Below are 25,350 nucleotides of genomic sequence, written 5' to 3' on the forward strand. Positions count from 1 at the left end.
AATAGCTTATTGGAATCGCATTATCAAAATGAATTAAATGGTGGTAAGCTTATCTTTCTTTAATTAATATTAACAGAATTACCATTTAAAAACTATTTGATATTTTTTAATTTCAGAAATTAATCTAGTGATCACAGGTAAAACGCTGACCAATTGGGTACCTACCCAATTGGTAACTTTTTTTTGATCAGTCACCTGATTTATTCAATAGTTAGAAATTGGTGTACATTTCAATCAGGTATCAATCAGGTTAATACCTGATTGATAACTAAAATTTACTGATTGATTTCTATTATTCTTATAATAATCAATCAGTATTCATTTAAATAAACTATTTTTTTGATAAATAAACTATTTTTTAAACTATTTTCAGTATAATGCTTATCAATTACCAGCATTAAACTTTTTTATATTATATAGCTATGATCAGGGTTGGGAAAATATGGTGTACGAGGTAAAATTTCAGTACAGTACAGTACAGTACAGTTAGTACATTGTACTTAAAAATTTTAAATACCATATATTTAATAAAGTTACTTCAAATGCTAACTCTGTCAATATTTATTCATTTATGATAAAATAAATACTATTAAATTCCTCTCATTGAGACGAATCTAATGAGCTTAATTTTATTGAAATCTAATCACTGGACCACTTAAAACTAGGGTATATATGATTAAAAATACCTCTGTAATTTATATAAAAAAATGTACTTGTACTAAAAAAACTCAGTACAGTACATTTCCCAACCCTGGCTATGATCTTCCAGAAATTTATTGTTTCTTCGAAACTTAGTTATTTTTTAATTTTTCTTTAAAAATTTTTTTTATAACAAATAATTACATAGGATTACATAGGTTCTTCCTGATAACCTCCGAATTTAATTTATTCTAAAATAATTTTTTTATAGGCTTTAGATGGAATCTATAATAATTTTTAAAATTCGAAGGTATTACTTTCAAATCCTATTCTTTAAAAAAAAAACTTTTACTATAGGTTCCAGATGGGAACCATTTGATTATATTCAAAATTTCATTTTTTTTCTATAAAAAATATGGGATTATGTTCATCAGCCATCAATTCATCTAATTAGCAACACTTAAAATGAGGTGATTTTTCATTATCCTATATTCCTATTTGAAATAATTTTATTAAAAAGGCGTGTGATCAAAATCCGTTATTCAACGAGATATTTTATCCCATTAGTTAGATATTAACGTTTATCTTCAGATTATCTTTTATTTAAGGGTATATCCATTTAAATTATAGGGTCCAGATAAGAACCTATTGAAGTTTCGGACTAAAACTTCTGAATCATTTTTTTAAAAAAAAAATTTTAATAGATTTCAGATAGGAATCTATTGGTAATTTTAGAATTTGGAGGTTTGTCAACTTCTGAATTGATTTTATTTTATATTATATGTTCCAGATGAGACCTTTATTAGCTGATAATTATTGGAATTCAGAGGTATGTATAACCTCTGAATTTTATTTTTTTTTTAATTTTTATATTATACAAGTTAAATTCAAAAATATGTATATTTATTTAAAAAAAATTTTTTTAAATTATATAGGTTTCAAAAAAAAAAATTATATAGGAACTTTTTTTTATATGTACGAGTTAGGTTCTGGTATTCAGATTGTTCAGATGGATAATCAGATATTTGATGAGTCTGATTAAGAAAAATCATCAGAAATTCGATCTTTGATAGGTAATTTATTTTTATTTATTTTATTTTTTTTTTGGAAATGTTTTTAACATTACCTTTTTTTTATTTTTCTTGTAGGTATTTTCTGGACGAATTTTTATGAACTGGACTTTGTTAATAAGGTAAATAAATGGATAAGGGAGTTTGTTTTCTTTATATTTTAGAAACGTTTTAACGTTATCATCCCGTTTACCACCCGGCAGTAAACAAATTTCCCTGCTTCTGTTATATGTGCTCTCAGTGAAACATTAATATTCTTGCTTGGTTTAGTTTTAAATCTTTAACTTAATTTTCATCATTTTCTAAGTCACACATGGACTTCTCAATATACATTAGCCACACTTGGGCTTTAAAGTCACTGGTCTCAGACTTTCTTAATATACAAGCCACACTTGGCTTCTCAATAAACCACACTTGGGTTTCTCAAAATAATACGAGTCACACTTGGGACTCCTTAATTCTTTATATTCATATTTACTTCATCATTTTAATACTTATTTAACATTAATTAAAACTTAGGCGAACCATAAGTATATTTGAAATAACTTTTAATAATTAACGTTTTTACAAACATTTATAAACCTTTCACCCATATGATTGTGTACATTCTGACTAACTGAACTATTATGTTCGTGCGTTTCTCATATATCAAATGGTAAAGGAATTCATTATTTAACATACTTTTTCATCATAAGAAAACAGTATAAAAGAGTCGATAATCATTAATTAATGGGTAAAAAGTACTTTATTTATATTTTGATCTTTATAAAATTCACAACTAACTAAATTACCTAAAATTCAAAATCATCACTGGCGACTGTCGAATTCACTTCCCATTCCGCTCCTATTTAAACTAACTTTCTTATTCTTTCTTTTTCTTACTTCTTATCTAATATTTTATATTATGTGTTATCTTTTATATACTATCTTTTATGTACTATCTTTTATGTACTATCTTTTATATGCTATCTTTCTAATATACTATTTTCAATATGCTATCTTTTTAATATACTATTTTATATACTATTTTATATGTTATCTTTTCTATCTTTCAAATATTACATCGTAAAGAAATAATTTATAACCCATCTTTTGTGACTGTGCTATCTTTTCTTTAAAATAACATAATCTTTCAAATATTATATCGTAAAGAAATAACCCATCTTTTGTGGCTGTCATCGGGAAATTTTTTAGGGAGCAGATCTGCGCAGATTTTCAGAAATTATTTCTGCGCAGATCTTATACCCTGGCGCGATACTGCAAAGAAAAAATTTTTATGATTTCTGCGCAGAACTTCAAGAAAATAAAGTTCTGCAACAATCTTCAAAAATTAAATCTGCGAATTAATTTAAAATAATTAGTACAAATAATACTTCAATTTTATAATACTTCAATTTAACTAATATCAATTAATTTACTTAATTTATTTAATTTAGATATATTTACAAGTAATACTATTTATTAGTAAATACGCTAACTAATTTACTCTTTTCTCTATTTGTTGTTAATGGTTTGGACATTGTTCCAGTTGGTTCGATTCCAACAAACAACTATTTAAATTTGCATTTAAGAAGTGCCCAGGAACTTGTAGACCTACAAAAAGTAGAAAAGTAAAAACGTTAAGTTAGTTAGTAACGTTTCGTTAAGAAAAAAAACAAAATTTTAAAGAACTTCAAAGAATACCTTCAAAGTTGCCTTTAGATATCATCCAAGAAGTCGCGGACCTATAAAAAGAAAATACGTTAGTAAAGTTTCATTAAAAAAACAAAATAATTGAAGTTTCGAAACTTACTATTCTAAAGGTCCTAACCGATACCTCTCGGAGAAGTCGCAGACCTATAAAAAAAGTAAAGTTTCATTAAAAAAAAACAAAAAAATTAAAAAACTTCGAAGAATACCTTCGAAGTTCTCATCCAAGAAGTCTCCTCCTGCTCTTGCACCAGCTCCAGCTCCAGCTCCTGCTGAAGCACCAACTCCCACTGAAGCCCAGGCTCCCACTGAAGACTAGCACTGAATGATGATAAAAAATTGATTTCTGTAACCGGATCAAGCATAAGACGAGGCTGTACTCAGACCTACAAAGAAGTTCTTATCCAAAAAGTCATGGACCTAAAAAAAAGGAAACGTTAATTAGTAACGTTTCGTTAAATAAAAAAAATAAATTAAAAGAACTTCAAAAAATACCTTCGAAGTTCCGTCCAAGGAGCTTTCCAGGAACCCGTAAATTTACAACAATAAAAGAACGAAAACGTTAGCAAACGTTTCGTTAAAAAAATTAAAAGAACTTCAAAGAATACCTTCGAAGTTCTTTCCAGGAACTTTTCTATAAAGCAGTGTTGGCCAATTTTATAAATCCAGTTATTTTGACTGGAAGCCGCAAAACTACAAAAAGAAAGTCGAAATGTTAGTAAACATTTCGTTGGAAAATAAAAAAAAAGAAAAAATTTTGAAGTTTTACTTCAAAATTGTTAAATTGGAGATCGGGGCTTCCTGTACTTACAAAAGAAAATAAATGAAGAGTTAGTTAAACGTTTCATTTTCATTTAAAGAAAATAATTTTGAAGGTTACCTTCAAAATTTTACTTTTGAAATTCCTTCAAGGAAAGCTGCGGACCTACAAAGAAAGAAACGAAAATGTTAACAAACATTTCGTTAAAAAAAAAATAAAATAAAAAATTTGAAGTTTACCTTCAAATTGGGATTCCAGTCGAATTCCCGTACCTAAAAAAAAATAAATAAAATAAGAAACAACAAAAATAAAAAACAATAAAATTTCAGTTTTTTTTACCTTCGAAATGGGAATCTGGAAGATTAGGCGTCCACGATACGAATTGCGGATAAATGGATTGAAACACTAAGTCCGGGAACTGAAGAACCTAAAGAAAATGAACGAGATTAGCAGAAGGAAATAAGATAAAATGAAAAAAATAAATAAAAATAAAAAAATACAACCCACCCATCGTCTTCAAAGTCTAAAACTGAAGAACCTAAAGAAAATGAACGAGATTAGCAGGAGGAAATAAGATAAAATGAAAAAAATAAATAAATATAAAAAAATACAATCCACCCGTCGTCTCCAAAGTCCAAAACTGAAGAACTAAAGAAAAATAACGAAATTAACAGAAGGAAACAAGACAAAACGATAAAAAGGAAATAAAAATAAAAATAAAACTCACCCTTCGTCTCCAAAGTCCAAAACCGAAGAACCTAAAGAAGAAGAAAAACGAAATTAGCGAAAAATAATAAGAACGAAACAATAACAAAAGAAAAGAATAAGAATTAAAAAAAAGTCCCCTACCAGTTATCTCCGAAGGACCTAAAGAAAAAAGGATTATCTCCAGAGTCCAGAACTAAAAGCTGGATAATCTCAATCCATTAGTAACACGGATAATCTGGATGAAATCCTTCAATCTTTTTTATCCGATCCGTTTACAAAAATTTTATCTGGATAACCGTAAACACACCAGGACCTAAAAAAAGAAATGATGAACGTTAGTAACGTTCATTAAATAAAAAATTTAAAAATAAAAATTCGAAGGTTTTTTTTTACCTTCGAAATAAGAGTCCAGAGCCATTCTTCAGCGTCCAGGACCTAAAAATTTGAAAACACGAACGTAAGTAACGTTCGTTAAAGTTAAAATATAAAAAAAATGAACATTACTGCTGTTCATTAAATTAAAAATAAATTCGAAGGTTTTACCTTCAAAAATAAGTCCGGAGCCGTTATTCGGCATCTAGGACCTAAAAAGTCAAAAAAATGAACGTTAATAATGTTCGTTAAACATAAATAAAAGTCTGGAGCCATTATTTGGCATCCAGGACCTATAAAATATAAAAACGAACGTTTAGTAACGTTCGTTGAAATAATAATTAAAAAAAAATTCGAAGGTAAAGGTTTTACCTTCGAAATTAACGTCTGGAGCCGGAACTTAGTTTCGGCTTCCTTTGACTAAAAAAAAAGATGAAACGTTAGTTAACGTTCGTCAATAAATTTAATAAAAAAAAATTATTTTTTTTTTTGAAGGTTTGTTTTACCTTCGATATAGGAGCCCGGAACTTAGTTTCGGCTTCCTTTGACTAAAAAAAAGACGAAATGTTAGTTAACATTCGTCAATAAATTTAATAAAAAAAAATTAATTTTTATTTTTCGAAGGTTTGTTTTACCTTCGATATAGGAGCCCGGAACTTAGTTTCGGCTTCCTTTAACTGAAAAAAACTTTACAGAAACTTTAAGTTTTCAAGTGATATCATTTCGATATCATTTCAATATCATTTCAATATTGATTTAATATCGATACGATATCGAAATAAAGTATTATCACTTCGATATCATTTTGATATTAAATTGATATTGAAATGATATCAAAATGATAATAGAAATGATATCGAAACAACATCTTTAAGTTTAATTTAAAGATATCATTTCGATATCATTTTAATTATCATTTTGATATCATTTCGACATCGAATTAATATCGAAATGATATCGAAGTGATAATACTTTATTTCGATATCATATCGATATTAAATTGATATTGAAATGATATTGAAATGATATCGAAATGATATCGTTAAGATAAACTTAACGATATCGATTCTATATTGATTAAAAATGGTAAGTTTCTGTAAAGAAAGACGAAACGTTAGTTAACGTTCGTCAATAAATTTAATAAAAAAAAAATTTATTTTTTTTTTCGAAGGTTTGCTTCACCTTCGATATAGGAGCCCGGAACTCAGTTTCGGCTTCCTTTATCTAAAAAAATAAGACGAAACGTTAGTTGACGTTCGTCAATAAATTTAATAAAAAAATATTTTTTTTTTCGAAGGTTTTACCTTCAAAGTAAAGTCCGGAGCTGTTTTTGGCGTTCAGGACCTATAAAATATAAAAACGAACATTAATTAACGTTCGTTAAATAATAATAAAAAAAAAATCGAAGGTAAAGGTTTTACCTTCGAAATTAACGTCCGGAGCCTTACTTTGGCGTCCAGGACCTATAAAATGTAAAAACGAACGTAAATTAACGTTCGTAGGTATAAATAAAATAAAAAAAAATTCGGAGGTAAATTTTACCTTCGAAATAAATGCCCGGAGCCGTTCTTTAGCGTCCAGAACCTAAAAAAAATAAAAAACGAACGTTAGAGACGTTTGTTAAACAAAAATATAAAAAAAAATTTTGAAGGTAAAGGTTTTACCTTCAAAATAAATGTCCGGAACTGTTCTTCGGCGTCCAGGACCTATAATCGAACGTTAGCAACATTCGTTAGATAACTTACAGTAATTAAAAAAAAATGTCCGGAGCCGTACTTTGGCTTCCAGGACTTAAAAATATGAAAAACGAACGTTAGTGGCGTTCGTTAAATAAAAAATTATTTTTTTAAAATAAATTAAGATTCGGAGGTAAGCATACACTCCCCGGTAAAAAGTATCTGACCACCCTAAAAATTAAAAAATCTTAAAAAATTCAGTTGGCCCAACAATAAATTTATATTTATTTTAAAAGTTTGAGACATGAGACACTTTTTAAAAGTGTTTTTTTAGCTTAATTATTAGTAAAAATTGGCGGACATTTTTAATTCTAAAAATGGCAAAATTCTTAACTTTTTAACTAAAGCAGTTACGGCCAAATGAATTCCAGAAATCAATTCTTTGACTAAAAAATAGCTTATGTTTAAAAAATCAGAAAGATTGGACTGGTAGTTGCCGAAAAATCCACCACTGAAGATCATAATTTTTATATGTAAAAACGGTAAAATCACCATTTTTGCCAAATTTTAGTATAAAAATTATGATCTTCAGTGGGGATTTTTCGGCAACTACCAGTCCAATCTTTCTGATTTTTTAAACATAAGCTATTTTTTAGTCAAAGAATTGATTTCTGGAATTCATTTGGCCGTAACTGCTCTAGTTAAAAAGTTAAGAATTTTGCCATTTTTAGAATTAAAAATGTCCGCCAATTTTTACTAATAATTAAGCTAAAAAAACACTTTTAAAAAGTGTCTCATGTCTCAAACTTTTAAAATAAATATAAATTTATTGTTGGGCCAACTGAATTTTTTAAGATTTTTTAATTTTTAGGGTGGTCGGATACTTTTTACCGGGGAGTGTACCTCTGAATTCCAAAAATCATCAATAGGTTCCATCCGGAACCTATATAATATAATAAAAAAATTATTTTTTTTTTTGAAAATAAATTAAGATTCTGAGGTAAGCATACCTCCGAATTCCAAAAATCATCAATAGGTTCCATCCGGAACCTATATAATATAATAAAAATTATTTTTTTTTAAAAAATAAATTAAAGATTCAGAAGTTAATATACCTCTGAATTTCAAAATCATCGATAGGTTCCATCCGGAACCTATATAATATAAATAAAAAATTATTATTTTTTTTTTAAATAAATTAAGATTCAGAGGTAAGCATACCTCCGAATTCCAATATCTTTGATAGGTTCCATCCGGAACCTATATAATATAAAAAATTATTTTTTTTTAAAAAAAATAAATTAAGATTCGGAGGTAAGCATACCTCCGAATTCCAATATCTTTGATAGGTTCTATCCGGAACCTATATAATATAAAAAAAATTTTTTTTTAAAAAAAAAATTAATTAAGATTCGGAGGTAAGCATACCTCCGAATTCCAATATCTTTGATAGGTTCTATCCGGAACCTATATAATATAAAAAAAAAAAATTTTTTTTTTAAAAAAAATAAATTAAATTTCGGAGGTAAGCATACCTCCGAATTCCAACTAAAATCATCAATAGGTTCCATCCGGAACCTATATAATATAAAAAATTTTTTTTTCTCTAAAAATAATTAAAGTTTCAGAGGTGATATACCTCCAAATTAAATTGACAATAGACTCTATTATGTTCTTGACTTACAAACTGAACGTTAACTGACGTTTATTAAAAAAAATTTTTTTTTTTCAAAGAAAAAAAGGAATACGACTCCTTTTTTAGTTCTAATTTCCCTGCATGTTGCAGATTATGTGCCGAATGTTGGACAAATTTGCCTTAAAGACTCCGAACCTTGCAAATAAATTTTTTTTTTTAAAAAAAAATTTCTCTGATAAGTTTCGAAGCTTAAAAAATAATAGAAATATTTTTTCTTTGGAATCTTTAACAGATTATTTCCTAAAAGGTGTTGTAGAAAAATTATTTCACAAAGTTTTTTTCTTTAGTAATAAGTGTTGTAGAAAAAATTATTTTTTTAAAGTCTTATAAAGTTTTTTTTTTTAAAGAGTATTGTAGAAAAAATCATTTAGGTATTAAATCAAGTTAGAGTTAATTAAAGTTTAAATATTAAATCAATGATGAAATTGCAGATCGAACTGATATTTTAATGAAAAAAAAGCAAAAATCTGCAAAATTGCAGACTTCCGCATAAATTTCACATAAAAAAAAGCAGAAATCTGCAAAATCGCAGATTACCGCAGAAATTCATACATAAAAAATCGGAAACTTGCAAAATTGCAGATTATTGCATAACTTTATAAAAAATAAAAAGCAGAAATCTGCAAAATCACAGACTTCCGCATAAATTCACAAAAAAAATGCGGAGATCTGCTAATTTTACAGATCTCTGCAGTTCTGCATCATCTTAAAAAATTTCCCGATGGTGCTGTCTTTCTGTATCATCTTTTCATATTGTCTTTCATATTATCTTTTCATATTATCTTTTGCAGCTTATAGTTACTCCTCCTAATTATTCCTATTGATGAACTTGATAAACTGGTTGCTAAGCCATATCGATCGACCCTCCTGATTGATCTATTAGTTCATCGTTAATCATTTAATAAACATTACATCATGTAGATCAATTCCTTCTCCTAAACATTTATCCTTTCTGGCTAATTATTTATCCGATCATATGACTTTCTACCATGTAATCTTCTATTCAATATATTATTTATCTATTCCATTAAGTTTGATACTCATAGTTACAACGTTTCTTTTTTTTATTTTTGTAAGAAGTAGATGAAAGCGATGAATCAGATTTTGTTAATAAGGTAAATGAAAGGGAGGAGGGAGTTTGTTTATTTCTAGAAATGTTAATTCATTTTTTTCTTTTTCTCATAGGAATTGCCAGACAAAAGTTATAAACTGGACTTTTGAATAATAAGGTAAATGGGGGGCTTTCATTTTTTTTGTACTTTTAGAAACGTTTTTAATGTTTCTTTTTTTTCTTTTCTTATAGAAATTGCTGGATGAAATTTACAAACCGGACTTTAGATAATAAGGTAAATGGGACTTTCGTTTTTTTTGTATTTTTAGAAATGTTTTTAACGTTTCTTTTTTTTTTTTCTTATAGGAATTGCCAGATGAAATTTACAAATCGGACTTTGGATAATAAGGTAAATAGGAGGGCTTTCATTTTTTTTGTATTTTTAGAAATGTTTTAACGTTTCTTTTTTTTTCTTTTCTTATAGAAATTGCCAGATAAAAATTACAAACCGGACTTTAGATAATAAGGTAAATGGGGGGCTTTCATTTTTTTTTTGTATTTTAAGAAACATTTTTAACATTTCTTTTTCTTACTTTTTTTATTTATAGGAAGTGCCAGACAAAAATTATGAAACGGTTTTAACATTTCTTTCTTTTGTAGGAAATCAACTTCGAATTTGGGATATCGGATCCCAATAAGTAAAGTTTTTTGAAACTTAACAAATTTTTTTAAAAAATTTTCTCTTTTTTTTATAGGTATCGATTCTCTTTCAGATCCTTCCTTGGATTTGGATTAGTAAGTTTTGAAAAGTTTTGTTTTGAAACTATTTTTTAAAAATATTTTTAAGATTTTTTTTTCTTTATTTTGTAGGAACTATCAGCTCCGATTCTGTACTTGGATTTTTGGATTTTTTGATAAGTAAATTTTAAAACGAAATGATTCGTTTTGAAACTATTTTTTTAAAATATTTTTTTTAAAAAAATATTCAATAATTTTCTTTACTTTGTAGGTATAACACCAATCTTTGTTAATAACCTGACTAGCCAAGTAACCTGAATACTGGACTTGGATTGGTAACAGTAAATTTCGAAAACTTTCGTTTTTGAAACTTTTTTTACTTTTATTTAATATTTAAAAAAATATTTATTTTTTTTCTTTATTTTTTAGGTTACTATCAGCTCTGATGTTAGACTTGGATTTAGATTGGTAATGGTAAGTTTCGAAAAGTTTCATTTCAGAACACTTTTTAATATTTAAAAAATATTTAATTTTTTTCTTCATTTTGTAGGTCTATCGGTTCTGATCTTGACTTGAATTTGAATCGGTAAAGTTTCAAAAGTATAAGAATATGACAATATTAGTAAATAACTAAATATATATGGAATTATTAAATAATGTAAATAATTTAGTAATTAGTATTTCTAATTTTTGTAATTTTAATGTAATTTTAAATAAAAATGCATTGTTATAAATTAATCGAAAAGTAATCAATCAGTACACTGACATTTAATCAAAAAGTTATCAATCGGTATACTGATATGCCAAATAGTGAATATCCTATTGGTAACTATTAATACTATACATGAAACCAAAATTGGTTAATTTTGACCTCTGAAATGGTCGAAATGGTCGAAATGATTTCGACTTGAGCCCCTCCAAAAGTCAAAATGGTCAAAATTATATCATAGTCTTATGATTTTATAATAAACAATAATATTAAAATTCAAAGTTAACGAACTCCGCATCCAGTGATTCGATTTTTATGATCTTTACACGGTTGGATTCAGCTCATCAAGAGGATTCCAATGATATGTATTTCATATTTGTAGCATCAATATTGACGGAGTTATTCACGTTTAAAATTTGGTATTAAATAGTCTTATAATTTTTATAGTAAACAATAATTTTAAAATTCAAAGTTAACGATCTCCGCATCCAGTGATTCGATTTTTATGATCTTTATGCGGTTGGATTCAGCTCATCGAGAGGATTCCAATGATATGTATTTCATATTTGTAGCATCAATATTGACGGAGTTATTCACGTTTAAAATTTGGTATTAAATAGTCTTATAATTTTTATAGTAAACAATAATTTTAAAATTCAAAGTTAACGAACTCCGCATCCAGTGATTCGATTTTTATGATCTTTATGCGGTTGGATTCAGCTCATCGAGAGGATTCCAATGATATGTATTTCATATTTGTAGCATCAATATTGACGGAGTTATTCACGTTTAAAATTTGGTATTAAATAGTCTTATAATTTTTATAGTAAACAATAATTTTAAAATTCAAAGTTAACGATCTCCGCATCCAGTGATTCGATTTTTATGATCTTTATGCGGTTGGATTCAGCTCATCGAGAGGATTCCAATGATATGTATTTCATATTTGTAGCATCAATATTGACGGAGTTATTCACGTTTAAAATTTGGTATTAAATAGTCTTATAATTTTTATAGTAAACAATAATTTTAAAATTCAAAGTTAACGAACTCCGCATCCAGTGATTCGATTTTTATGATCTTTATGCGGTTGGATTCAGCTCATCGAGAGGATTCCAATGATATGTATTTCATATTTGTAGCATCAATATTGACGGAGTTATTCACGTTTAAAATTTGGTATTAAATAGTCTTATAATTTTTATAGTAAACAATAATTTTAAAATTCAAAGTTAACGATCTCCGCATCCAGTGATTCGATTTTTATGATCTTTATGCGGTTGGATTCAGCTCATCGAGAGGATTCCAATGATATGTATTTCATATCTGTAGCATCAATATTGACGGAGTTATTCACGTTTAAAATTTATATTAAATTATAATTATAAAAATCACATGACTATGATGTAATTTCGACCATTTCGACTTTAATTTCGACTTTTGACCTTCCCAAGTCAAAATATTTCTACTTTTGGACTTTAATTTCGACTTCATATATAATATCTACAACTTTCCATATTTCTAATACTCTCTCTTGTCCTATTTCTTTAATCATAGTTTGAAGTATAATAAAACACACATCATGTTGGTCTTCAATAAATCCGTCTAATGCTTTATCAGGATTTTCCTTTAAGTAACAAAAATTATTTGTTTAATATATGTTGCTTTACACATATATATATACAACTTATATAACATACCTGTTCACAACTTAATTCTTCATTATTAGGTTCAATCATAATCACATTAACAAAAAGATATTGAGATATTTCTGTTTTAATTGTATTGCTAATGGGTGTTGTGGTGGATTGTTTGTATTCATGAAATTGATTCTACCGCTCCTCTTCTTTTAATCTTGAATCAATCCGATTAGCAAGTTCACATAAAGTACTTTTGGCTTTTAATTGTTATTTTATAATCCAATTATAGCCTTCAACTCTTGCAGTACTTTCAATGCCAGCTGTAAAGATTTTATAAAGATAAGCCCGAGCCTATGATTTAAACTTTTGATCCAAGGTATGTAAGAGATAATTTTTTGCCATTGGATAATCATTAAGTAATTTGTTCCATCTTTGCTTGAATAGTGATTCACATAGGCTATTACAACATTGATAAAACTGTTTAATAAAATCTTTCCATTTTTCACCTAATTTTGCTTTTAGATTTTTAGGTAAATTTTGTGCAATATAAAATATACAGTGAGCAGAATATGTTTCAGGAAAGACAATTGGAATTGTTGCATCAAGTGCAGAATCTGCGTCAATAAACATAACAATTGGTGGTTATTCCGTTACTCTTCTTATGCATTTGAGTATCCAAACATGCGTATCAAGTGTTTTATCACTTGCTAATACTTGACAAACAAGACGCATTTTATTTTTGTTATCAATTACTATAAAGACATCCAATAAAAGTTGATATTGATTAGTTCGTGTTGTATTATTATTCCCTCTTTCTTTCACCTTCACCTTCCCTCTTTCTTTCACCTTCCCCTTTCTTCTTTCTCTTACCTTCCCCTTCCCTCTTTCTTTTACCCTTCCCCTTCCCTCTTTTTTCTCTCGCCTTTCCCTTCCCTCTTTCTTTTACCTTCACCTTCCCTCTTTCTCTCTCTTCTCCCCTTCCTCTTCCTCCGCCCTTCCCCCTTCCCTTTTTTCTCCCACTCCTTCCCTATTCCCTTCCCCCTTCCCGGAACCGTCTTTCAGAAAAACAATGGTAAGTTTCGAAGCGAAACGCTTCAAAACTTTTTTAAATTTAAATTTTTTTTTTTAATTCTTTATTGTAAGGAAACGTTTTTAACGTTTCCTTTCTTTCTTTTTTGTAGGATTTTCGATGTTTTGACTTTGGGAAACGAACTGAAATTATGGTAAGTTTCGAAGCGTTTTGCTTCAAAACTTTAAATTTTTTTTATAGAATTTTTGATGGTTTGGCTTTGGGAAACGAGAAACCGAAGGGTAAGTTTTGAAGTGTTTCGCTTCAAAACTTTTTAATTTTTTTTTTTTAATTTTTGTAAGGAAACGTTTCTAAGTTTCCTTTTTTCTTTATGTAGGAACGCCGGACGTTTGGATGATGGAATCGAATCGAACCAGTAAGTTTCGCAACGTTGCGTTGCGAAACTTAATTTTATTAAATTTTTTTTAAGAAACGTTAGCTAACGTTTCTTCTTTTTTTTGTAGATACACTCTGGATTCCTTCCGATCTTGGATTTCGGTTAGGTTTCAAAGTTTCGTTTTGAAACTTCAATTCTTTTTTTTTATTTTTAAAAGGAACGTTACTAAATACTAACGTTCTTTATTCTTTTTTGTAGGTTTCGGTATTTCGAAGGATGCGAAACGGCGAAATGGTAAGTTTCGTAACGAATATTTCGTTACGAAACTTTATTTTTATTTTTTTTGATTTTTAAAGGAACTTTCTAATGTTCTTTTTTTTTGTAGGTTCCGTGCTCCAATATTCTAAATCGATAAAATATGGTAAGTTTCTCAGCGTCTCGCTGCGAAACTTGATTTTATTTTGTTTTTTACTAAGAAACGTTCTAACGTTTCTTTTTTCTTTTATAGAAACGCCGGACGAAAGGTCTTTGGGTAATTAAAGAAAGAGGGAGAGATAATTCAATTTTTTTTGCATTTTAGAAACGTTCTTAATGTTTCTTTTTTTTTATTTTTTTGTAGGAATTGCCGGATGAATTTTTACGAACCGGACTTGAAGGTATTTGGGAGAAAAAGTTTGAAGAGTTCTTTCTTTTTTGATTTTTTAGAAACGTTTTAACGTTTCTTTTTCTTTTTTTTGTAGGTCTGTGCTCCAATATTTCGAATCAGTAAAATATGGTAAGTTTCGAAGCGTTTCGCTTCGAAACTTTAAAAAAAAAAATTTTTTTTTTGATTATTTTTTGTAAGAAAACGTTTCTAACGTTTCTTTCTTCTTTTTGTAGAAACTCTGGACGAAATTACGAACCGGACTTTGTTTGTTGAAAGGTAATAGGGTAGAGGGGAGTTTAGTGCTTTTTTTAGTAACGTTTTAAACGTTACTTTTTTTTTCTTTTATTGTAGGAACGCCGGAACGAATTCACGAACCGGGCTTTGGGTGGAAGGTAATAAGGTAAAGGGAATTAGAGAAATTTCGTTATTTTGTTTATATTTATTAAAATTTTTTTCTTTTTTCTTTGTTTCTTTAAGGGAAAGGAGAAAACGAAAGAGAAAGTTGAGAACGAAAACGAAAGGTGAAGGAGAAGATGAAAGGGAAGGGTGAAACGAAAGGGAAAAGGGAAACATTTCGAAGGTATACTTCGAAATATTTTTTTTATTTTTCAACGAAACGTATATTGATGTTTCATTTTTTTTATATTTTTTTAGGTTCAGCGGCTCATTGGACAAACCAGAATTCAATATTTTGAAGGTATACTTCAAAATATTTTTTTTTATTTTGATTTTTTTTAACGAAACGTATATTAACGTTTCATTTTTTTTTTATTTTTTAGGTTCAGCGGTCTTTGTACATATGGAATTCAACATTTCGAAAGGTATATATTTTGAAATGTTTCTTTAATTTGATTTTTTCAACGAAACGTTTATTAATATTTCGTTTTTTTTTTTTAGGTTCAACGGTCCTCGAATGTATGGAATTTAACATTTCGAAGGTATATACTTCGAAATGTTTCTTTATTTTGATTTTTTCAACGAAACGTTTATTAATGTTTCGTTTTTTTATTTTTTAGGTTCAACGGTCCTTGAATGTATGGAATTTAACATTTCGAAGGTATATACTTCGAAATGTTTCTTTATTTTGATTTTTTCAACGAAACATTTATTAATATTTCGTTTTTTTATTTTTTAGGTTCAACGGTCCTTGAACGTATGGAATTTAACATTTTGAAGGTATATACTTCGAAATGTTTCTTTATTTTGATTTTGTCAACGAAACGTTTATTAATGTTTTGTTTTTTTATTTTTTAGGTTCAACGGTCCTTGAACGTATGGAATTTAACATTTCGAAGGTATATACTTCGAAATGTTTCTTTATTTTGATTTTTTTAACGAAACGTTTATTAACGCTTCATTTTTTTCTTTTTTTTAGGTTTACACCGGCTTCTACTTTGGCACTGGACATTTGATACATAAATGAATTAGAGGTGCAGATTATCCATAGATTATCGTTAAATAATAATAATTGTACATTTATTAATAAATAAAATTATAATAAATTATGTGAAATTATTAAAACAGTGTTTTAAATTGTCATGGCGTTTACACTAAATTGTTTAAAATTATTACTAAATTTCACTCAATTGTCCAAAATTTCACTAAATTGTCTCTGAAAATGTTGCATTTATACCGTTTACACTCAATTGTCCAAAATCAGTAAAACATTTTCACTCAATTGTCCGAAATTATCCTAAATTTCACTAAATTATCAAAAGTTTAGCTAACATTTACCGAAAAAATGCAAAATTTACCACAATTTGTATTACGTTTACATAACATTACTAAAAATTTGACTAAATTCACCACAATTTGCACTTCGTTTACATAACATTACTAAAAATTTGACTAAATTCACCACAATTTGCACTTCGTTTACATTACATTACTAAAAATTTGACTAAATTCACCACAATTTGCACTTCGTTTACATTACATTACTAAAAATTTGACTAAATTCACCACAATTTGCACTTCGTTTACATTAAATTACTAGAAATTTGACTAAATTTACCACAATTTGCACTTCGTTTACATTACATTACTAAAAATTTGACTAAATTCACCACAATTTGCATTACGTTTACATAAAATTACTAAAAATTTGACTAAATTCACCACAATTTGCATTACATTTACATAAATTTACTAAAAATTTAACAAAATTCACCACAATTTGCACTTTGTTTGCATAGGACCCCGGATATCTCCAAAACAGGTCATAAGTCATACTTTCGGTAAACATGGCATAGCAGCCTTTATCTTTATTAATTATTTATCAAACTTTACAAAATTACATAAAAGAAAAAAGAAAAATAAAATAAAAACTAACTAAAAACAAAGCTATATAGTCTCCTAGAAAGAAATTAAAATTTAAAGAAAATTCAAAAGAAAAATCGCTAATACTAACACTTTCTAGATCTCCCCCCTTGATATATTCCAATCAAAGTAGAAGCAACTATGCTAACAAAATAACGAATGACGCGCCCACCATTAAAATCGACACTCCATCCTGCAAAAGCGGTTATTAAGTAGCACCGTTAGACGACCCATAAAACCCGAAATGTGATCAAACCAAGATAATCCATATTGCATCGAGTTTTTTAACCAATCGGTTCCGGAGTCACGTGAATCAACATGGGTCGGAGGAGGTAAAGATGAGTAAGGTACATAAAAAGATTTAGACAAACCTTTAGGCCTTGGAGATTGTTTAAGTGTTGAAGTAATGTTCATCGCATGTTCCCATAATCCTTTATCATACGAACGCGAATTCCAAATTCGTTTACGGAATTTGTTAACAAAATTGTTATGTATAGCGGCAACCACATTCATGGCAGCGAGGCGAGGAATACCTAAGGTATCAAAAACTTCCAGAAAGGCGGTAGGCAAACAGCCACGAACCAGACTATAAGACGACCAGTTACTAGATGAGAAAGACCAACAAGGAAGGGAAGTAATTCTATCCACTAAAGGGGAATAGTCACAACTGGCATTATCACCCGCTTCTTTGATTTTTTGGGTAAGGTGATGAAGATAAGATGTTAAAAGTTGATGTAATCTAACACGACGCTTTTTGCATAAAAATAAATGCATAAAATCTTCTAAATGGTCTTCACAAGAACGACAAGTTAGAATTTCTACGTATAAATCTGGTCGTGTCCTTTTCAGTAATTCCAGAGTGGGTAAGTCTTCCAGAAAAAGTTGAAATTTTAGCGTATGATGTTTGGAGACATTTTCCTTAGTGAAGGAGTTATCGAATTTAGGTTGGAACATTAATGTGTGCCAAGTAAGAGCCCAATCAACCATATATCGAGAAGGATCCGTTAAGAGAGAAACAAAACGGAAACGAGAAAGAGCTAAAAGGTCTTTCATATACAACATTTGATGATATTGTTTTAACAGGTGTCTTGGATTGGATTCACAGATTACGTCATCATAGATCATAATATAATCATGAACAGCTGCGAGATCGAGACGGGAGATGAGAACCGCATCGTCAGATGTATGGGCGGTATTGGCAAGAGAATCAGCAAAATCGTTCCAATAAAAGTTAGAGTGAGCTTTAACTTTAAAAGGCAAAACCGAGAGTTGTTTATCCACAATCAACTGTTGGATGATGGCCCAAAGTTCAAAATTGGTAGTCTTATAATAAAGACGAGAATCTGAATAATCAGATAAGAAACAATGTTTCAAACCCTCAATGGAAGACTGTGAATCTGTGTAAATATGAACAACAGAGTTGGCAGGAGAGGCTGATAAGGCAGCATAAATAGCAGCAGCTTCGGCACGAGAAGAGGAAGGCCATTCGCGAATAATACCCCGCTTATAAGTGGCAATAGAATTAAGAAAGCCAGAGTCTTTGACAATTTGAACCCAGCCCCATCCCATAGAAACATCACAAGTTCCTAGATTGATAAGAGAACCATCAGTGTAGAAGGAGTAATGCGAATCTGGAGAAAGTATGACCGGTGATGAAGCAGCAACTTCACCAGCTGTAAGTAAACGTGGAGTAGATAAAGCTTTATCGGCATCGTTGAAAGTAATATTGGGAATATCAACATCTAAAACTGAGCGAGTTGAAGGATTACAGGTTGAAGTGACAAAATCCATGATTTCAGCCCATGACACTGTAGCAGTCAAGCTGGATGTGTGACTTGTAATGGATGATTTCTTCATAGGTAAAATCCATGATCGATTAAGAGAGGCCGAATAGGAACAGGACACAGAGCTAGTGGCAACAAGTTTCTTTGAATACAAAGATTTGTTTATATTCAAACTACAGCCGGGACAAGGTCGTAAAGTGATCAAGTCACTCGGGCAAGATAAACAGTCTGAAGTCCAATGAACAATAATACAAGTGGAATGCTTAGGTTGAAGTTGAATCTGTTTACCAAAAATAGGAGAGTCATCATCATTCATCGTGACGATCCAATTCTTTTTATAACCAGAAGGAGGAGTACAAGGGGCAAGTTCCTTTGCTATTTGGCTCACAAGGCTTTGATTAGTCATAAATTGATCTTTCAATAAACCAGGTATATCTGGAATCGTAACGTTAGCGGAAAGATCTTTGTACCAATTGGGAAGACGAGCATTACCACGCTTTTGAATGGAATTAACATATATGACAGACCAAGAGAGTAAATGTGTTCCTTGGGGTGTCAAAAGTTGCGAAAGGTAAAAAAGGCTACGTTTTCGAAGTCTTATTAAATTGGCTTTAAATACATCCAAAGAAAGACATTGATAGATGGGAGTGTGGCCATTAGGATAGGTTAAATCAGGCACAGACGATAAGTTAGCACGTGACAGACGGAAAGGAGTTGAAAGCAGTGAAGCTAAAGTATTAGCGAAATAATCTTGTTTAAAAATTACAAGAGAAGACCAATGGGACCAATCCAAAACCTTCAAAGGAGAAATAGGAATTAAACAATAAAATTGAATAAATCTCAACCTATAATTAAAAAGTAACTTCATAAAAACAGAAGAAGAATTTGCTAACAAAAATAAATTAGTAAAATGACTTTGTTGTTGAAACGAAAATAAATTGATCAAACCCAAAGCTTGTATTAAATATAACACCACATTAGGAACAGAACGGGATAATTTGGCCTTATGTTTAACTAAGGCACGAATCGAAGAAGTAATAGTAGAACATTCAGCCTCAGATAAATGCGTGACTTGCATTCGGTAGTCCAATTTCGGGATCAAAACAGTATTATAAAGATAAACCACTTGTTGAACGGTCAATTTCGCCGGGCGGAGAATTGCAGAAAAGGAAGTACATTCTCGCTTGAGTTGTTGTCGGATAAAATTCCTGGAGCCGTTAATATTAAACCAAACACCCAAAAAACGGAAAGATGAGGACATGGGGATAGGAGTAACCGTAATATTGGTCGTAGTGTTAAGTGGTGAAGTCATCAAATTAAAGGCTATGGGAGATAAATCACGAGAAGTAGCAACTGCGTTGGTAGCTAAAACATATTTATTATGGTTGGCTGAAGTGTTGTTCAAACAATAAAATTCTTCAGTGATAGACAACATATGTTCCATCCCGTCTTTAGAAGAAGAAATCAGAGTAGAGTCATCCATAAACACCAAATTATTAATCTCTAAAACATCCAGAGAACGATAGTTAGATGAAACAAGATCGGAAGCCATTGGAGAAACCAAACAATAAGGATCCTTCTTTTCATTTTTGAGGGCTGTAAGCAAAGGGTCTAAATAAATCACCCATAAAAGCGGAGAAATAACTTCACCTTGATCTATACCAATTTTAACTCTATATGGCGGAGTAAGGCCATGTGCAGTAATGACACGATTAGAACGTGACATAAATAAGGAAAGCAAGAATTGAGTAGCGTTTTCAGGCAAACGTAAGCGTTGAAGAGCAAAACGCAACATAGATAGATCAACAAAATCAAATGCCTTAGAAATGTCTTGAGAGAGAATCCATAAGGGTTGTTTAGTGACTACTGAATCATGGATAATAGATTCCAGTGTAATGATGGGGTCACGGCAGGAACCTCCAGGTAAGCCTGCAAAATTTCCTCCTTGAAGAACATGGTGGGAAGCGAGTAAAGGAGCAAGACGATTGTAGAAAAGCTTAACTAAAGCCTTGCGAATCACTTCTAATAACGTAATAGGACGAGTATTTTTAAGTTGGCATTTCCATTCATGCGGTTTGGGAATAGGAAAGACAATAGCTTGTCTCCATAAATCAGGGATATTTGCGTCTGATAAACAGGCACAAATTAGATTAAAAAGAAGAGCAGAAGCAGAAGTTCCTAAGTGTTTTAACATCTCATATGAGATCATAGAAGGTCCTGGAGCTTTATCATTAGGCATGGAGGAAATCGTCGAAGACCATTCTTCAAGGGTGGGAGGGTCCATAAGTGAATCGAAAATAGCTGGAGAAACATCAGCAAGCGGCGCATAAGCAGTAGACCATCGTTCAGGCAAATCCTGAATGGAAGACGGGGGAGTGGAAGTAATTGGAACAAAGTGTTGAAAATGTTCAATGACTTCTTGATCAATAGCATCCGGAGAAGTTAATAAAGTAGGACATGTTGGATGATCAATAAAGACACGATCAAGAGTGATTCGTCGTCTAGTCCGTGACAAGGCAGATTCAATAAAAGTAGAAATATCATTGGTAAAATTTTCATTCCGAGCATCAATTTTGGCCTGAATAGAGGAAGCTTGGAATTCTTTTTCTTTAAGCAAAAGTAGACTTCGTAAGAGCAAGGTCATATTCTCTAAAATTTGAAGTAAATTAACAAAATCATCAATTCGTTCATCCCGAAGAAAAGAAGGTAGAACAAAAGGGTAACAAAGATTTGTTTATAATTAATAAGGAGTTGATTAAGACGTATATAATATGAAGACCATTTAGACTCAAAATTAACAGAATATAAAACAGGATTATTGCGAAGGGAACGAATAGTTTTCGTCACTTTAGACAAAAATCGATAAGATTGACATAAAGTTTCAAGATCCTTAGGCTTCTTCGGAGCATAGGTATTGCCCACAGTAACTGAGGGCAGCTGGGATTTTGCAGCTTTAATAATCCTAGAATGGAGATATTCGCATTTCTGATTAAGAGGCCAAGCATCAAAGACTAGTGGATCAATTGGGCATAACTTATCCAAGTCATCAGCAAAAGCAGTCCACTGATCCATAGAAATAGAATCGTATTTAAAAATTCGTCGAGTATTGCGACCAAGTTGACGAGCACGAGCAGATTTAATAGCATCTGACAGTAAAGAAGCGTCAAAATAGGTGATAATAGGGTTATGATCAGAAATGTGTAAATCATAGGCATCAAAAATAGTTGATGTCAACATATAATGGCGAAGAAGCGGGCAAGACCAAACAAAGTCAATGCGGGTAATAGTATCCAAGTGGTGATAAGTACCTAAAGTACTAGATAAATTAAGGGGAGTACAATCCTCATAATTATGAGAAAGCAAATAATGAAATAATTTGTGAATTCTTTTAGCGGCAACCTGAGGTTGATGCAAAAATATGGGGTAAAATTTCTCCAAATTCATGTTAAAATCACCGCAAATAGCATGGTGAAAATTTTGTGAAGAAGTTTGAGAAATAAGAGAAATTAATTGATCAATGACTTCATATCGAAGAACAAGATCATTTGTAGGAGGAATGTAGACTACAAATATACGCAATTTGACATTGCCTTTAAAAAATAAGTCAACAGAAAGAATACGGGAGGAATGGGATTGATAAAATTGAACATGAGTGGCTAAAGAGTTATGTATAAACAAAGAAACACCACCAGAAGAACGGCCGTGTTTAGTAGAATCCAAATCAGAATGGAAAGAAGTATAATCATAAACTCGCTTAGATAGAAATTTCATCTGTTTAGGTGATAAATGGGTATCAACAATACCACCAAAAGAAACATGGTTGTGAGAAAAGAAAGAAGAAATTTGGTCCATTTTAAACGAACCTTGACCAGGGGTTTTAAGACCATTAACATTAAAGGAAGAAATGTTAAAAGAATTAGGGATGGGTGAAGTAAAGGAAGAAGAAGAAAATAATGTATCAGATAAAGGATCATTAAAAATATCACTAAAATCAACGGGGTTGGGGGGATTTCGCACAAAGGTATCATAATCTATATTATTGTTCATCATTATTACACTATGATAGAAATTGCGGGGTGAAAAAGGAGGATAACAAATTAATCAGACGAAGTCTTATTGACTAAGTCCGAGGAAGAGCCACCAGAAATGGAGCTAATAAATCTATTAATAGAACCGGATAAGTGATCAAATTTGTTATCTAAAGATCGTTGGAAGGAATAAATTTCAGCACGTTCCTTATTGATGGTAGCTTCGTCGGCAGTTTCGGGGATGGGGGAGGAGGAAATAGTGGAACGGGGAACAGGGACCATCGGAGGAGGGAGAACTGGGCCGGAAAGAGGCTTGTTCGAGGCGGGTGGATTAGATTGTGTTAGATAAGGGGGGGTGCGTTGGTGATCGTCAACAAGCATATGTGAAGAATCATTTGGATCAGGTGGGAGAACATCGTCTGGCATATGTCCAAAAACACGGAGTTCCAACCGAGACATCCTTTGATCAGCTAATTCAAGAGCATGAATTCTAGCACGTACACTAGCCATATCTTCTTGAAGGCTTTTGAGTACTGAAAGGATCTCTTGAATTTGGGAACAATTAGGATCCACCAAGGGAGGTTTATGACCAGATGAGTTGGGAGTAGAGGTACTGTTACGTTGGGAAGTGGAAAAGGAAACTGAACGGTCTTTGCCTTTACGCTCTTTAGATCGAGGTCATTGTGCAGATTGAGTAGAATTATTGGAGTTGAGAGAGTTGGGCGAAGAAGTATTATTGACATTATTAGTGTTGCGACCAGTATTATTGGCTGAATGATTACGTTATCGAGAATTAGAACGATCATTGGATCGAGAACGGGAATGACGTTTACTGCGATTAGCAGAAGAGTTATGGTTTGTTGGTTGTCCAATATTAAAACGTTCTTTTAAATGTGCTACAGGGTTACGGGTGCGCGAGCGACCTCGAGAGTTATTCAACGGGCAAGCAGTAGGAGCGCAACCGAGTTTGCCGCATCTATGGCAAAGCTTGTTTGTATTCTCAGGAAGTTCCCATTGAAGCCTATGACCTTGTAAAGCGATTGATTGTTCCATTGCAGTATCCATCATTTGTTGTGACTTGAAGGTGATATAAGCCCAACGTTTAGGTTTATAAGAATTAAGGGAGAGGGGGATATTAACAGCCATGGCGCCAATTGCACGCACCAAGGGAGCTAAATGTACATCTTTAGTGTTAGGAGGGAGCTGAGATAGTACAGCGATGAATTCTCGTCGTGATTTCTTTTGATCAAGGGAGAGAGAGCATGGCGTAATGCGTAAACAAGTGGAATAACAATAGATCGCCCACTGCTTATCCATGAAATGTTTAATGGAGGAAGCATCATCATAAACGATACGAGCCTGTTGGACCTTAGCATTGGCACGTGTATGGAGACGACAGAATTGTATGTTACCATACTTTTTGAAAAGAGCAATGATATCATCTTTTTTGATGAAAAACGGGATGTCAGTAACTTGAATAGCCCGGAGATCTTCATCAGTTCGGAGTTGCTGAGGGTCGTGTAGAAAAAATCGGAGATCGGCAAGATCATCATGTTGGAGAGAAAGGCAGGCATCACGTTCAGTAGTTGAATTAAAATGAATGACTAGTCTTTTGAGGATCACAGAAGGCAGACGTACGACGCGGCCAGTATAAGAGTGATAAGTTTCCAAAAGGAGATTGTTGACAGCGTCAATCATAGCCCGATTAGTAGGATATTTTTTGACAAATTCAGGGGAAATATTAGGCGCCGCAGCAGCCTGATAATCACGCCTAAGAATGGAAATAGTGGGCGTGTCGAGGGGAGAGGAGAAGTATCATTGGTATCCATAATATCCTTATTAGGAGACGCGTCTAAGGGGGAAGTTTCATTGTCTTTTGGAGCATGCATGGACGCGTCAGTACCAGACACGACAGAACCAGGCGCAGAAGGCGCAGCAGTATCTTCGGGAGGAGGAGACGAAAAGTTGTCAGCATTATTTTGTTGAGGAGGAGTAGTGTTGCTACCTCCAGCGTCAGCCGCTGAGTCGGCGACGTAGTCTTCTTCCATAGGATTATCTGGGAGCGTACGGGTACGTTTGGAAGGGTTGTTTTTATTGTTTATTTGTTCGTTATCTGAGTTCGAAACGTCAGAGCCAGAGTCTTTATTTTTGTTTCGTTTGTCTTGTCGCTTGGCAGGTCCCCCGTTAGGGTTATTGCCAGCTTTTTTGTTACCTTTGGGAGACATGTTAATAGTAAAATAAGAGATGTGTTAATATGGAGAATAAAAATTTCTTTTGCGAAATTTTTGACCAAGGATCTACAAGAAAGAGTTGGCAGATCGGGATCCAAGTCACACTTTCGGCAGATTGGCCCATTTTTGAGGATTTTTCAAAAAATCGTTTTTTGTAAATATCTCGGCATCCAGTGGTCCAATTTTGA

The 25,350-nt window shown here is 31.3% G+C and overlaps 4 protein-coding genes across 5 annotated transcripts; 2 read left to right on the top strand and 2 right to left on the bottom strand.

Annotated features, from left to right (window-relative positions):
* Positions 1–3,406: 3,406 nt before the first annotated feature.
* On the bottom strand, positions 3,407–5,514 carry OCT59_007263 (uncharacterized protein; the record flags this gene model as incomplete). Its single annotated transcript, XM_066147499.1, has 14 exons — positions 3,407–3,433; positions 3,502–3,545; positions 3,608–3,713; positions 3,789–3,818; positions 4,007–4,091; positions 4,293–4,323; positions 4,398–4,430; positions 4,498–4,585; positions 4,659–4,696; positions 4,777–4,806; positions 4,886–4,916; positions 5,174–5,179; positions 5,260–5,301; positions 5,410–5,514. The coding sequence occupies 14 exons, from the start codon at positions 5,512–5,514 to the stop codon at positions 3,407–3,409; spliced, it is 696 nt and encodes a 231-aa protein (XP_065998584.1).
* Positions 5,515–7,836: 2,322 nt separating this feature from the next.
* On the bottom strand, positions 7,837–8,472 carry OCT59_007264 (uncharacterized protein; the record flags this gene model as incomplete). The annotated part of the gene is made up of 6 exons (XM_066147508.1): positions 7,837–7,857; positions 7,925–7,964; positions 8,030–8,068; positions 8,136–8,174; positions 8,343–8,381; positions 8,450–8,472. The coding sequence occupies 6 exons, from the start codon at positions 8,470–8,472 to the stop codon at positions 7,837–7,839; spliced, it is 201 nt and encodes a 66-aa protein (XP_065998585.1).
* A 5,345-nt stretch (positions 8,473–13,817) lies between these two features.
* On the top strand, positions 13,818–14,340 carry OCT59_007265 (uncharacterized protein; the record flags this gene model as incomplete). The annotated part of the gene is made up of 4 exons (XM_066147517.1): positions 13,818–13,820; positions 13,930–14,059; positions 14,155–14,193; positions 14,282–14,340. 4 exons carry the CDS (start codon positions 13,818–13,820, stop codon positions 14,338–14,340), a joined length of 231 nt encoding a protein of 76 aa, XP_065998586.1.
* Positions 14,341–14,572: 232 nt separating this feature from the next.
* OCT59_007266 (uncharacterized protein) lies at positions 14,573–16,212 on the top strand (the record flags this gene model as incomplete). Of its 2 annotated transcripts, XM_066147525.1 has the most annotated exons (14): positions 14,573–14,575; positions 14,663–14,686; positions 14,774–14,810; positions 15,034–15,076; positions 15,152–15,200; positions 15,278–15,321; positions 15,366–15,380; positions 15,455–15,497; positions 15,580–15,621; positions 15,698–15,738; positions 15,817–15,824; positions 15,936–15,976; positions 16,055–16,095; positions 16,176–16,212. In XM_066147525.1, 14 exons carry the CDS (start codon positions 14,573–14,575, stop codon positions 16,210–16,212), a joined length of 468 nt encoding a protein of 155 aa, XP_065998588.1. The 2 variants fall into 2 exon arrangements, with proteins under 2 accessions (XP_065998588.1, XP_065998587.1); XM_066147524.1 differs by lacking the exons at positions 14,573–14,575; positions 14,663–14,686; positions 14,774–14,810; positions 15,698–15,738 and adding an exon at positions 14,927–14,929 and having other exon boundaries at positions 15,278–15,301; positions 15,359–15,380; positions 15,817–15,834.
* Between the last annotated feature and the right edge of the window lie 9,138 nt (positions 16,213–25,350).

Source organism: Rhizophagus irregularis, chromosome 15, assembly GCF_026210795.1.
Source record: "Rhizophagus irregularis chromosome 15, complete sequence".
NCBI classification, from domain to species: Eukaryota; Fungi; Glomeromycota; class Glomeromycetes; order Glomerales; family Glomeraceae; genus Rhizophagus; species Rhizophagus irregularis.